The 13850-nt window shown below is 38.9% G+C and overlaps 1 protein-coding gene across 4 annotated transcripts in view; it reads left to right on the top strand.

Annotated features, from left to right (window-relative positions):
* LOC121319545 (FYVE, RhoGEF and PH domain-containing protein 4-like) overlaps positions 1 to 13850 on the top strand; it is a 132015-nt gene that overhangs the window by 97749 nt on the left and 20416 nt on the right. For all 4 annotated transcript variants that reach the window (XM_041257099.1, XM_041257101.1, XM_041257100.1 and 1 more), the window contains 2 exons: positions 6397 to 6565; positions 8415 to 8937. In XM_041257099.1, coding sequence (XP_041113033.1) covers positions 6397 to 6565; positions 8415 to 8937 — 692 coding nt within the window. The remainder of the gene's footprint in view (positions 1 to 6396; positions 6566 to 8414; positions 8938 to 13850) is intronic.

Genomic DNA, 13850 nt, shown 5'->3' with positions numbered 1-13850 from the left:
GAACAAGGTCAAGCAGCACACATTGGGGACAACAAAGCTACAGACCGGCAGAGGGCGAAAACGACTCTCCACTGACTGGGCTGACCGCCAACTCATTCGAATGTCACTCAGCAACCGTAGGATGACATCAAGTGACCTACAAAAAGAATGGCAAACGGCAGCTGGGGTGAAGTGCACGACGAAGACGGTTCGAAACAGGCTCCTAGGGGCAGGGCTGAAGTCGTGCAAAGCTAGAAAAAAGCCCTTCATCAATGAGAAGCAAAGAAGAGCCAGGCTGAGGTTTGCAAAAGAACATGAGGATTGGACCGTAGAGGACTGGAGTAAGGTCATCTTCTCTGATGAGTCCAATTTTCAGCTTTGCCCAACACCTCATCGTCTAATGGTTAGACGGAGACCTGGAGAGGCCTACAAGCCACAGTGTCTCGCACCCACTGTGAAATGTGGTGGAGGATCGATGATGATCTGGGGGTGCTTCAGCAAGGCTGGAATTGGGCAGATTTGTCTTTGTGAAGGACGCACGAATCAAGCCAAGTTCAAGTACAAGGTTGTCCTGGAAGAAAACTTGCTTCCTTCTGCTCTGACAATGTTCCCCAACTCTGAGGATTGGTTTTTACAGCAGGACAATGCTCCATGCCACACAGCCAGGTCAATCAAGGTGTGGATGGAGGACCACCAGATCAAGACCCTGTCATGGCCAGCCCAATCTCCAGACCTGAACCCCATTGAAAACCTCTGGAATGTGATCAAGAGGAAGATGGATGGTCACAAGCCATCAAACAAAGCCGAGCTGCTTGAATTTTTGCGCCAGGAGTGGCATAAAGTCACCCAACATCAATGTGAAAGACTGGTGGAGAGCATGCCAAGACGCATGAAAGCTGTGCTTGAAAATCAGGGTTATTCCACCAAATATTGATTTCTGAACTCTTCCTAAGTTAAAACATTAGTATTGTGTTGTTTAAAAATGAATCTGAACTTATTTTCTTTGCATTATTCGAGGTCTGACAACACTGCATCTTTTTTGTTATTTTGACCAGTTGTCATTTTCTGCAAATAAATGCTCTAAATGACAATATTTTTATTTGGAATTTGGGAGAAATGTTGTCAGTAGTTTATAGAATAAAACAAAAATGTTCATTTTACCCAAACACATACCTATAAATAGTAAAACCAGAGAAACTGATAATTTTGCAGTGGTCTCTTAATTTTTTCCAGAGCTATATATATATATATATATATATATATATATATATATATATATATCTATAGGCTAATCAATTACGTTGCCAGGTTGCCTCATCTCTATCTATACTTTCCAACAGGCTCCAATACTTACCGGGCACTTTGAGACAGGACAGTATTTTAGAGTTGCTCTTAAATTGAAAGTAATATGTCCTAATCTGGACTGACTAGGACTTATTAGTACCGACTCTCCTGATCAAATAATAACAGCAATCAGCTGTTCACAAGTCAAATCAGTAACAGGAATAAATAAAATAAAATAAATACTGAAGAGGGTATGCAGGGTTTTATTTATTTATTATTATTTAAACATTGTGATGCTGGCTGGCGGTAAGGAACAAAATCATTTTAGCAAAGGTTTAGCCCTCAATTTATAGATGATGAATTGGTATTCTTCATCAGTAATGTTTTTAATTAATAAAATTAACCCAAGCACAATTTCTCTATGCGATTTTAATAACTTATTAAAACAAATGAAACATTTCTGTACCACAGATTTCCTCACAAATTTACATTGCAGAGGGTGACAAAATGACGGCTGTGCCGACAGTTGGCCGATCTTTCTCTATATACGGCTCTGGTATGTGTATATCTCTACCATCACTTTGTGTTAAATATTGGTAGTGCACAAATAATCAGTAAGGACATTATTACAAAGTCGTTTTGTAAAGGGATTGTTTAAATGAGGGGTGGTTTCAAAATCATACTTCATTTTCTTATGAGCACAAGCAATAGTGCCACTGGTCCCCGTTTTGGTATTTTTTCTTGTTTTTCTGTACTTCAATGTGGAATATGCAGGCATTTAAAGGACTTGCTCCAATGGAATGCAATCAGACCAGACAGTCCACTGTAAAGCAAATTAATGTAAAAAACAAAAGTGATAATGTGAGTAAAGTTAATAAGCAGTGAGAAAATTGATTTTAAAACATTTTAAAACATAGATTAGCAATTAGCATTACAGTCAGTTATGACTGAATACAAAGAAAGTAATAAATATATACCAAATAATTCTGTTTCTGTATGAATGTAATCTTGCAGTAATTTCGAATGTGTTTCTTTACAGCATGTAGTCCACCAGTCGCTATTTACTTACATCCGTTTTCTAATAACAGCAGGAAGTCCTGAATCACTTTCAATGCTCCACTGACAGACCGTGTTTGCTCGCTTCCTCTGTGCTTTGACTTACTTAACAGCAATGAATACTAAATGGGGAGATAATGGCAAAGAGCCCCCTTCATTGTAGAAAACTGAGCTTGTGCCTTCTCAAGACTTTCCACTTTTAATTGAGTCGGTTCTTGAGACTTGAGACAAAATGTTCACCTTTTGTTGCCTTATAGCCTGGAATTAAAATGTATTTGTAACAGGGCGAGCAGCCCTGTACAGTATTTATTTTTAGAACGGGGTCTCTCCTTCCGCCCCTGTGTTATTTTGTGTCTGTATAATATATATATATATATATAATGTTGGTGATTTGTTTATAAAAATAAAATATAAAATCTGTGCGTTTTGTTTTGTTGTTGTTTTGTTTTTATTTTGGAATGTGTTCTGGCAGAGGCGAGGGAGTAACTCGTCCTCTGCCAGCAATGAACTAAACCTTGTGTAGAAGGTGACCATCTCCCGAATTAATTAAGTGATTAATTTCTTGCTAATTGGGAGATGGTCACCTGTATAAATATCTGCAGCTCTCTGCACTCTGGGTGGGGTGTACAGAGAAGAGAAGAGAAGAGAAGAGAAGAGATTTAAAACGAAACGAAACAAAGACTTAAGTGCCGTGAAAGCTACTGCCCAGCCTGACAGTGTTTTGTGTTCAAGATTTATTTTTGTTTGAACCTTTATTTTTTGTGCTCTGAGAGCAAGTTTATTTTTGTTAAAATATTTTATTTATTGTTCTTTAATAAACAGGGCGCGTCTCTTTGAACTACAGTTAACTGTGTTGTTCTTCCTAATTCTGGCCTGACGTCACCGCTCAGCCATTTCCGACCACAGTATTAATGTTTTTTTCTTTCCATTTATTTACACATCCTACCCCACAACTTCCAGGTAAAAAAAAAAAATTCTAGAAATTTGTAACAAATTAATTACGTTTAAAAACTGAAATAGCGTGGTTGAGTAAGTGTCTACCCCCATTGTAACAGCAATCCTAAATTAGCTCAGATGTAACCAATCGCCTTCGAAATCACACACCAAGTTAAGTGGCCTCCACCCATGTTAAATTGTAGTGATTCAAATGATTTCAATATAAATTCAGCAGTTCCTGTAGGTTCCCTCTGCTGGGTAGTGCATTTCAAAGCAAAGACTCAACCATGAGCACCAAGGTGCTTTCAAAAGAACTCTTGAACAAAGTTGTTGAAAGGTACACATCAGGGGATGGATATAAAAAATATAAAAGGCCTTGAATGTCCCTTGGAGCTCGGTCAAGATGATTATTAAGAAGTGGAAGGTGTATGGCACCACCAAGACCCTGCCTAGATCAGGCCGTCCCTCCAAACTGGGTGGAGAAGGAGACTGATCAGAGAGGCTACCAAGAAGCCAATGGCAACTTGACAAGAGCTACAAGCTTTTATGGCCAAGACTGGTCAAAGTGTGCATGTGACAACAATATCCCAAGCACTCCACAAATCTGGCCTGTATGGTAGGGTGGCAGGAAGGAAGCCATTACTCAAGAAAGCTCATCTTGAATCCCATTTTGAAGTATGCAAAAATCACTCTGGAGATTCTGTAGCCATGTGACAAAAAGTTTATATATATATATATAGATTACACAAACTGTTGGACGTGTAAAGTAAAAGTGGTGACGTGCTTCAGGATACCTATTTATAGATGAAAGATTAAATAATAAAGGTGTCTTTAATTCTGCGTTATTGTAGCCCAGTTACGCCTACCACTATCAACAATAACCCAAAAAAGAAAATAATTGAAATCCAGCGACTTCCACTGCTTTATAGGTATCTTGTCTTTTTTTACCCTGTCAGTCCTCAGTATGTCCTCAAAAAACAATGGTGTCCCATTTGTGAAGTAGCCTAGGCAATGTCATATTGTCATGGTTAGGATGTTCTCTGTTAAAGATAAAAGGGCAGCCACAACATTGTATCTCAGCAAGATCTGAAGTCCTCTTTGCTTAAAGACGATTATAGTATCATAACCATAAATGCATTTATAAATATAATTGCTGTACACCGGGCTATAAGGAAACCCATTCTGGCTGATAGTTTTCTGACTCCCTTTGCTTTGGGGTATTGTGCATAGTGGTTGAAGTCATTCAGGTGACTGATTTCCCTTTTGTAGCTGCAGTCTGCAATACAGATTAGTGGTCTGCCCACTGTCCCTTTTAAACTTGGAGAAATCTTTGCTTCTACCTCTTATGCTGCCAATTGACTAGCAGCTAACTGCTCTTGGCCTCATATACTGTGCAGTCAGTCTCATGACACGTCTTCTGGTTGGCACAACTGTGCCTTGTGATGTCTGATTTACTAAATAGTTCCTAATGAAGCTTACAAACAAATTACAATAAAAACCAACATGCTGAATTTATATAAATGTTTAGAAAATGTAGTCATCTGAGGTCTTATCGAAATGGTTGTATTTCCTTTCATTGAAAAAAAAAGTTTTCAGCATTAACACATGTATTTGTGTAGGTGTGCTTGCCGCACGGTGTCGCATGCACGTACACAGTATCTTCGTAGAAGAAAAAGGAAGGACCGGAATAATTACCGAACCGCACTTATTTACACCAACAGCAATTAGCTGTACTAAATCATATTCCAGGAAGTGAAGATGCTTTGATCAATGGCATGTATTGTTGTTAACTTCTGCACAATAAATTAGAGGTTTAAATAGAGCATAACCAACAAATCCTATATCTTTCACAAGATACCCTCTATTTTGCATACGCAGTTTTATCATTCATATTCTAGTGTCAGAAAGACATTTAGGACATACTGTTACTGAATAACTGGACTTAGTTGGGCTTCGCAAGGGATCTGTGTTAATCATGCTCACCTGGTTCACAATAGGTTCTCACCTGTGGCCATTATACAGAGAAGAAGGTGTATAGAAGGACAACTGGCCTAATCCAGTCCAATAGAAAACAGCAAGCTAATGGGAATTCAATTGAATTTACCATCCCTAAAAGGTAAAGTTTCATTGTTAAAAGCTGTGAACTGCACTGTACTTTAAAGACTGTTTTTTGTGACCAAAATGAGAAACAAAGGCCACACCCAGTCATTCTATATTGGCAGTAAATTAAATATTTTGATTCAATATGGTTAGCAAGGGGTCTGGCTGGAATAAAAAGGGGCAACGAATGCCCAGAGCCTGTTCGCTCTGCATTTTATTCATCTGCCCCAGTTTTTGTTAGGGCAGTGTAAACAGAAAGTCCCAAACCCTGCCTATAGTGGGCACTGCATCACAGGCAGTGAGGGGGGGGGGTTCCCAGTGGATGCATATGAATCCCCAAGCAAGCGTCTAACCACTGTACAAAATATGTCACACCAGTTTGCAGGGATAAATACTGATAAATATGTTGGGGTTTTACATTTCAAAATGTTGTCTCTGCTTTTAATTAGCACTTTTTCAAACGGCACTTACCTTAAGTAATTTTCAAAATGTTTAATACCTTTAACATTGTCTGTGCTGTGAAAGCACAACAGGATGTCTCGCTTGTGCTTCCTTGTGTATTTTATTAATTGTCAGTTTTATTGAGGTTCTTTTTTGTTGTAATTTAGTTTTTTGTTGGTAAATATTTTTTGTAACAATAGCCAGATCAGATATTGATAAATATAAATAATGTAAACCCAACTGTACATAATAAGGCTGTAAATGTTTGAAATTAATTTCAGTAGTTTCCACAGTTTTTACATTTGTATTGGTATCGCTCAGAGATTTTCATGATTGTAGTGTTTCATTAAATTTAAATAGTTTTCTTCCCACTCATTAAATCAAAATAATTTCAAATATGGACGTCATTTTGATCTGCTGTTTTTGCCGTAGCCGTTCTGATGCAAAGTCGGTTTGTGTGTTATTTTTTACAGGTGGTACATACAGTCTTATTATCTTACAGGGGTCGTGCATCATCTCTTTACTAATAAGGCTGTGAACTCCTGCAGTCTACACACTTGTAAAGGGTTTGCGTTTGTTTTGTTTTTTGTTTTCCGGCAGTGCCTCCAAAGCCCTCAGCCCTCCAGAGTCCGGGGACGGGACTGGCGAACCAGAACAGCAGCAGCAAAGCTCCCCGAAGCGAGAGAGGCCGGATGGAGGAGACGCCACCGCCACAGGGGGGGCCCAGGGGCAAGGTGTCCCATCTCATCAGTCACTTTGAAGGAAGCAGGTACTGTACAAGAACCAGCTGCTCCACACCAGTGTCTGTAAACCAGGGGATAGCGTCTTCTTAAAACTTGGCTGACCACACCAATTTGTATTTATTTTTTCAAAATACGTAAACTGGAAAGATCCGTTGAGAAATCATCTTGGTGTCCAATGGAGCTCTCTGGTTGAAAGGCTCATTCATACATTTAATTACATTTATAACATAATATATCCAAAAATACAGTACCCACCACAATCTGCTGCTTTACTAGAGACGGTCTACTAGGTTACAGTGCAGGCCGGATGCATTTGTAATGCAGTTGGAAGGCCATACCAAGCTTAGACTACAGTGTGTCTGAAAGAAAGATAACCCACATAGTTCTTAACATTAGGTGGTGTTTTTTTAATTTAATTTCAGTGCAAAGTTGCCAAAAAACATATACTAAATCTGAACATCGAGAAATAAACATCCAAAAAGGGAAATTAAAGTGCGTACTGCAAGTTGTTTCTTATTGCTTTAGTAATCGCGTTCTCTTCCTCTCAAAAAACACAACTGATGGCGTATTTTATTCCATGAACTCCAAGGGACCGCCACTGAGGCTCTCACAGTCCAGTCAATGAGAAACTCTGGACTTCCTTGGGTTTTCCACCCTTCTCTTCAGTGATCACACTGCACGGAACAGCGACAGTGTCTTTATTGCTATAGTAACGGATCAGCAGCATCTGCAGCACGTGACAAAGGTGTCTTGGCCAGTGCTGTCTTTTGGTTTTAGATTTGACACACTGTATAGAGTGAAGAAATAATCTATAGGGAAGGACACTGCAACGTGGCTAACAAGGGGAGCACTGTGGAACTCTCCGTCAGCTGACACTGGCTCCTACCTTTCTGTCAAGTTGGTTAAAAAATGTAATAAGGCCGAGCTACTTACTGCAGCCTACTAGAGTTAGAGGTTTGATTATTATTAGTAGTCGTAGTAGTATTTGTACTTTGCAATTCATATATTAGTAATTAGCTTTTACTTTGCTTTGTCAGTCTGACAATGTTTAAGTAACTCAACTCTCAACACTGCAGACCTGTAAAGAGAGCAAGGAAAAATAAGTCCACTCAAACACAACATGCCTATTTGTGAAGTCTAGGGAAAATAACTAAGTCGGTTAACTCAAAGAAAATAAACCCTTTTACCGCATTGATGAAGTGTAAAAGCCATATGACTTGCTATTGAAACTTACAGCTTCCCTTTGCAAATTTCATTTCCATGTAACACCTAATAAACAGACAGCCTTGTGCATTCTGTATTACTGACACACACACAGACACACACACTCATGCTAAAAACGGATAATGCTCTTCAAATTGTACAGTATTCATTAAAGCTAGCATGTGTTTTTAGCAGTATGCTAAATGTTTTTACAGTAAGATTTGGTAGAAACTGTTGGGGGATGATTCAGCAGCTTGGTATATATTTAAAGAAACGGATTGGGCAGCAGATTGTGTTTTGCTGTTAATGGGAGCCTTTGTGAAACAGGATTAAAATGATTTTTATTGTCAATAACAAGAAATGGTGCCTGGATTTCACTTGTCTACAATTAAGACTTACATCCTATCGGGAAGATGTGCAGCAAAATGGTTTCATCCACACTGTATGTGTTTAAAACTGAAGCTGAACATTGTATCTGATAGATATAGGGCAGGCACTCCCCTGGGACTGCAGTGGTGCTTCTCTGTGCCGAGAGTCTTTGTGGTAAAGCTTGCTTGCTTTGCTCTGTTACAAGATCAGTTATATTTCCGAAACTGAAGAGGAAGTTGCTGACTTCAGGTTACAAGGCAGTTTTTCACTGATTTCTTTTTTTTCCTTCTTTCTCATTTCAAGCCCTTGCGAAGTGAGGAAAGATGGCACTCCAGCTGCAAACACTCCTAAAGGTCTCGTGAAGCAACATAGCGCCACCTCCAAATCTTGGCTCTCATCGCACTGCCCCAGACAGAAGACAGATCCTGCGAGGTGTAACCACAGCACAGATGCAGCCTCGGAGCCCCAGGATTCACAGAAACACACGGCCAATGGAGTGGTAGCACAGATGGAGGTGACAGATAAAGAGGAGATGCCCCCGTCCTCATTCGAGAGACCAGGTCAGCAAGACAGCACCACAGTGGACAGTGCTTTAGTGAATGGAGACAGAGGGGACTTATCAACACAAACTACAAACGCCTGCAAAGGTCAGGCTAAAAATAGCATCAGCAGGACTCCAGACAGCCGGGCTGTAGCCCTTCCAGATACAGACCCGGGAGTGTGTGTGGATGGGACCAGCACAGATGGTTCAGAACCAGAGCTGGAGAAAAGTGAGGAAACTAAAAATGAGCAAAATAACAAGAAAGCGGATACCATGGAAATCACGGTAAGATATTCTTACTTTCCAAGCAAAAAGGGTAGTGAAATGGGCTGATCACTTTTTATTATTGCATCCAGGTCAAATAATTTTTCTGCAGGGCTATTCGATGGTTCATAGTCTTTGATAGAAGCAAGTGCAGTCAATATTGATGCAGAAAACTACTCAAACTGTGCCTTAGTGTAGTTGATACTATTTAGTCAAACTTTTTATATATGTATTACACATGTATAGTATATTTATGGCTCGATTAGAACGCCCTCTATTTCATCAGAAGAATTGTTGAGCAAAGTTTATTATCTTACATCCCTGTACGAGACGAAGGTCAAAAGCTTGATCTTAACTTTTAGGAAGTACCGGCATTGCCTGCAGGGCAGAACTGAAAGTCAGAAGTGAGCACAAGTTCTGCTCCATGCACTGTAACTCTGCTTGGTCTTTTACAGAGACTGCAATGGCAGTACTGCATGTGAAGTGGTACAGATTTAATCTAGGGAAAAATAAAACAATTGCATGCATCTGTATTTTGCCTAATAACTTGTCCTAGCTAATTCTGTTGGGATCTTTTCATTGATGAACAATGGCACTAGACAGAAATGTTTGATTTGGTGGTTTTTGTACCTGTTTGACCTCAATTTAATAAATATAAGCGTAACACTTATAAGAAGCTAAGTCAGGTAGACAAATGTTTTTTTTGGGGGGGGGGGGGCTGGGGGGAGAGAGCTAGTTTCTTAAAAGTTTTACCTTAGAATTCTGATTGACCGTTTTGATGTTATGGATTCATAAAAGCATAAACTACCAATTTCTGTATTACCATGGGAAGGATTCTCGTTTCTTTGTAAGAAATGTCAGAACAAAACTCTACCCTCAACTAAAGAGGCCTACAGTACTGGTAATATGTACCTGTGCAGCAGTAGTTATGAAGATGGCTGTTACTGCAGTGTGGTACCTATTTTTAGCTTTAATTTTATCCAATCTATCATGTGTGAGTCATCTCTCAAAGGCAGTACTCTACCATATTATGTTCCGGACGAGTAGTTTTTCTTCACCAGGAGGAAGCAGCACATTGCCCCTAAATTACTATTACTGTAGGTTCTTTCTCTGCTGGATGGCATGTCATTGATGTAGAAATTGTTTGCCTTTGCTGTGCCTGCAGTAAGGATGTGTTGAAATAATGTACGGTGTAGCTTATTCTATTGACTTATTTTATTTTAAATGATTTAAAAAAAAAAAAAAAAAAGTTTTTAAATGTCTCACGTTGTTTTTACATCTGATCAGAAACTCCACTTAAAAAATAAAATATAATACTTGGTTAGTACAGCACTGTCTCATCAAGACAGAATCTGAATTCCACAAAGCAGCAGTAATAGTAGGCAATGATTTTGTATCTGTGATGCAACAAACTAAAACACCTGGAGTTGGATTCAGCTTATAGAGAAAGAGTGGAAAAAAACAGGCAGAAGCTATTTTTATATTTGAATAACTCCAAGTATTACTTATATAGTTGTAATCTTAGTATGTCACTTAAATTTACTAGCAAATGTGTTCCAAATTGACTGAAATGAACATTTATGTTATACATTTGTTCAGCTGAGGTCAGGTCACAGGGAACGTTTTGTGTATCTTGAAGAATTTTGTGAACCAGTCAAGCTACATGGCTAGACCCGCCTCTGTTAATCACTAATTGATTGTGTTCACTGCTAAATAAAACCAAAATCCTACAAGTTATGTTTGACTTTTTTGTGTGTGTTTTGTGCGACTGGGAGGGGGCAATTAGATTTTTAAGAAGTAGATTCTAGCATTTTGTCCCTTGGACAACAAAGTTTTTTTTCAAGAATTGCACACCCCTGTGTCATTGGTTGTTGGTCACAGTGGTCACATAACAGTTGTAGCTCTATCTTTATATTTACAGTGGTGATGGGTAATATTAACATACTTGTTTAATTATTAAAATGTAAACCTTTATTTCAGTTCAAAGTGCTGATGCTTTAACTGTTTGTTTAGTCCTGTTGCTGTGGAGCTTTGCAGCTGGGCTAAATCTGGATCAAGCTGCAACACTTCACAGAGCACAACTGCTTGCAGACTGTTAGATTAGGAAGTAGACTTTTTTAAGCTCTGCAAGGGAACTAAAATAATGTGGCCTGTTAATCTGAGATAACAAAGAACAGCTGAAGCAAATGAATGGTAGCACATACCCTAGTGCATGTTATTCAAGTAGAACAGCACTGGCTTCATTTGAAAGTATTGTATAATATTAAAACAATAAAACTGTAATGTATCACATTCTTAAAGCTGTTTATACTAGCAGGTGGAACTTCATGACATCAGCATATTTAACTGAGATTTATTAACAGTTGATTGTAGTGCTCATAGCTTTTGGATGCCATCACTTACCACGAGCCTTATTATAGAAACTTTCCAACTTGCTTTTGAAGTGTACACATAGATCAGTTCTACTCTATAGCATCTGGGTCATTTATTTTTAGTGCAATATTTCTTTAAATTTTGTATTAGGCGGGGAAAAAACATAGCTTTTCACAGCTTTGTTTTTGAATGGCTGGTAAATGGGGTGTACGTTCTAATTACTAGCATACTTGTTTTGGTGTGCCGCGATACTGTATCATATAGAAATCAGAAGGTCCCCGGTTCAGATCCCACCTCTGCCACTGACTGACTCACTGTGTGTCCCTGAGCAAGTCACTTAACCTCCTTGTGCTCCATCCTGCGCATGAGATGTTAAATCAATGTCCTATTGTAAGTGATTCTGCATATAATGCACAGTTAGCAGCCTACCTCTGTAAAGCGCTTTGCACTAGTGGACTACTATGAAAAGCACCATATAAAAATAAAGATATTATTATATTATTATTATTGTAAAACAAACAGAATCAGCAGCATACAGGTCAGAGCGCAGAATGAATAACACAGGTATCTATGTGTTAATGTGGACTGAAGGAGGATCATTGGTAGGAGATTCGAAGCAATTCCCCAGACAAGATCTTTCAAACCAGAAAAAGAAAGATTATCATTCTTAATACTCTGATGGAACTATTTCCATGTCTTCGGGAGATGTCATATAAGTGTTTCATTTTATGACCAGTAGACATTAATATTGTTAATGACTGCACTTTCGTGGATTTCCAAAATATTAGTTGGAAAAAATATTGTATATATTAGGTGCCTTGTGACTCTAGTGCGATACTCCTTGAGTTATTAAGTCTATCAGAAGCTGAGGTCTGTCTGTCAGACCGCTTGCCTGTATATCACATATTTTTACTTTACCTAGAGAACTACTTGTCCAATAGTGATGACATTTGCTGAGGACCTTCTTAAGCACAAGTTATTGAGTATTGCAGAATCTGGGGGTGTATGGATGCTGTCTGTAAGTAACACTGACATTTTAAGATATTCTGGAGATCTGCTTGTCCAATTGTAATGAAACCTGCCAAGGATTTTCTTTTGAATACGTCAAGTATAGAGTCATAAAATGTGGATATATGTAAGTATGCTGTCTATCTGTATGTATATCTATCTGTCTGTCTCTGTATGTCTGTCTGACTGTCTCTTTCTCTCTGTCTCTGTATGTCTGTATGTCTGTCTGTTTGTTTCTCTGTCTGTCTGTATGTCTGTCTGTGTTTCTCTATCTATCTATCTCTGTCTGTCTATGTCTGTCTCTTTGTCTCTGTCTGTCTCTCTGTATGTCTCTGTCTCTCTTTATGTCTATCTGTCTGTCTGTCTCTCTGTATGTCTATATATCTGTCTATCTCTCTGTATGTCTATCTGTCTCTCTATGTCTCACTTTAAAATATATCCTGAAAACCTCTTGCCTAATTGTGATGAAAGTTGTTTGGAAGATTCTTTAGCACAAATTATTAGAAGCTGGGGGGAATTTGGAAGTGAGCATCTGTACATACATGTGCAAACAGTAAATCATGGTGATGTGCGTCATATTCCTGGTAGCTGTAATTTTGTATTTAGAAACCCGGCGGGATGTGTGTCACTGATATACATGTATAGTAAAGTGAGCAACACGATTTAAAGCTTGTCAAGTACTCTGCGAACGAGACTGGTCTCTGAGCCTGCAGAGCACTGTTCTCCTCTCAGTTTCTATCTCTGTATTGTGCTAAGGATTCTGTATAAGCAGCTTGTAAGTTTACAAACGGCAGTGCAATTGTATATCATTGTTACAGGGTGGGGGCTAGGCGCGAACTGCCAACCTCGCACACTGCAAGGGAGCATCTAACAACTATGCAGAATGCCAGGCATCTCATATCACTGACAGGACAGAATCAGTAATTGCTGCCCGCTCCTATAAATTTCATTGAGAAAATACTTCAATTTGTCTTGCAACAGAAGTTTAACTTCTGACCATAAGTTACTGTATCTTTGTTATTTGTGATCAAAAATGGGATCTGTCCTGTAAAGAGTGTCTCTGTGTAGGCTTTTGTCTTGAGAATCAAAACACAATACACAATGGAGTGTAGTATCTGTGGGACTGCATCTCCGCACCTCGAGAGATCACAGCTATACCACAAGTGGGCTTACCGGCTGCTCTGACCTGAAGTGTGTGAAAATCAGCTTGTATTTTACCCAGCAACCTACACTGTATTTTTTATTATATAACAAGAAACAGTACATTTAATGTGACATCATTTCTATCTGGTACAAGCCAGTTGATACAAGGACATCTGAGAAAGAGGCTGCATCACAAAAATATCAGAGTCTACTATAAAGGGCAGTAATATATTTAAACTGTATATGCCCATTCTTTTTGTTCATTAGGTTTTCTGTAAATGTTTTGGATGCACCGGAACAGATGTCAGGCCCTGAAATCTTCCCACTGGAATGTGTCAGTGGTTCTATACAGGGCATACTACATGAGTGTCTGTTTGTTGGAAACCACCTGAATTCAACATTGTAATGTT

The sequence above is a fragment of the Polyodon spathula genome, chromosome 8 (genome assembly GCF_017654505.1).
Source record: "Polyodon spathula isolate WHYD16114869_AA chromosome 8, ASM1765450v1, whole genome shotgun sequence".
Taxonomy (NCBI): domain Eukaryota; kingdom Metazoa; phylum Chordata; class Actinopteri; order Acipenseriformes; family Polyodontidae; genus Polyodon; species Polyodon spathula.
The sequence above is the reverse complement of the archived record's forward strand: the minus strand, read 5'-3'. Positions and strand labels throughout refer to the sequence as shown.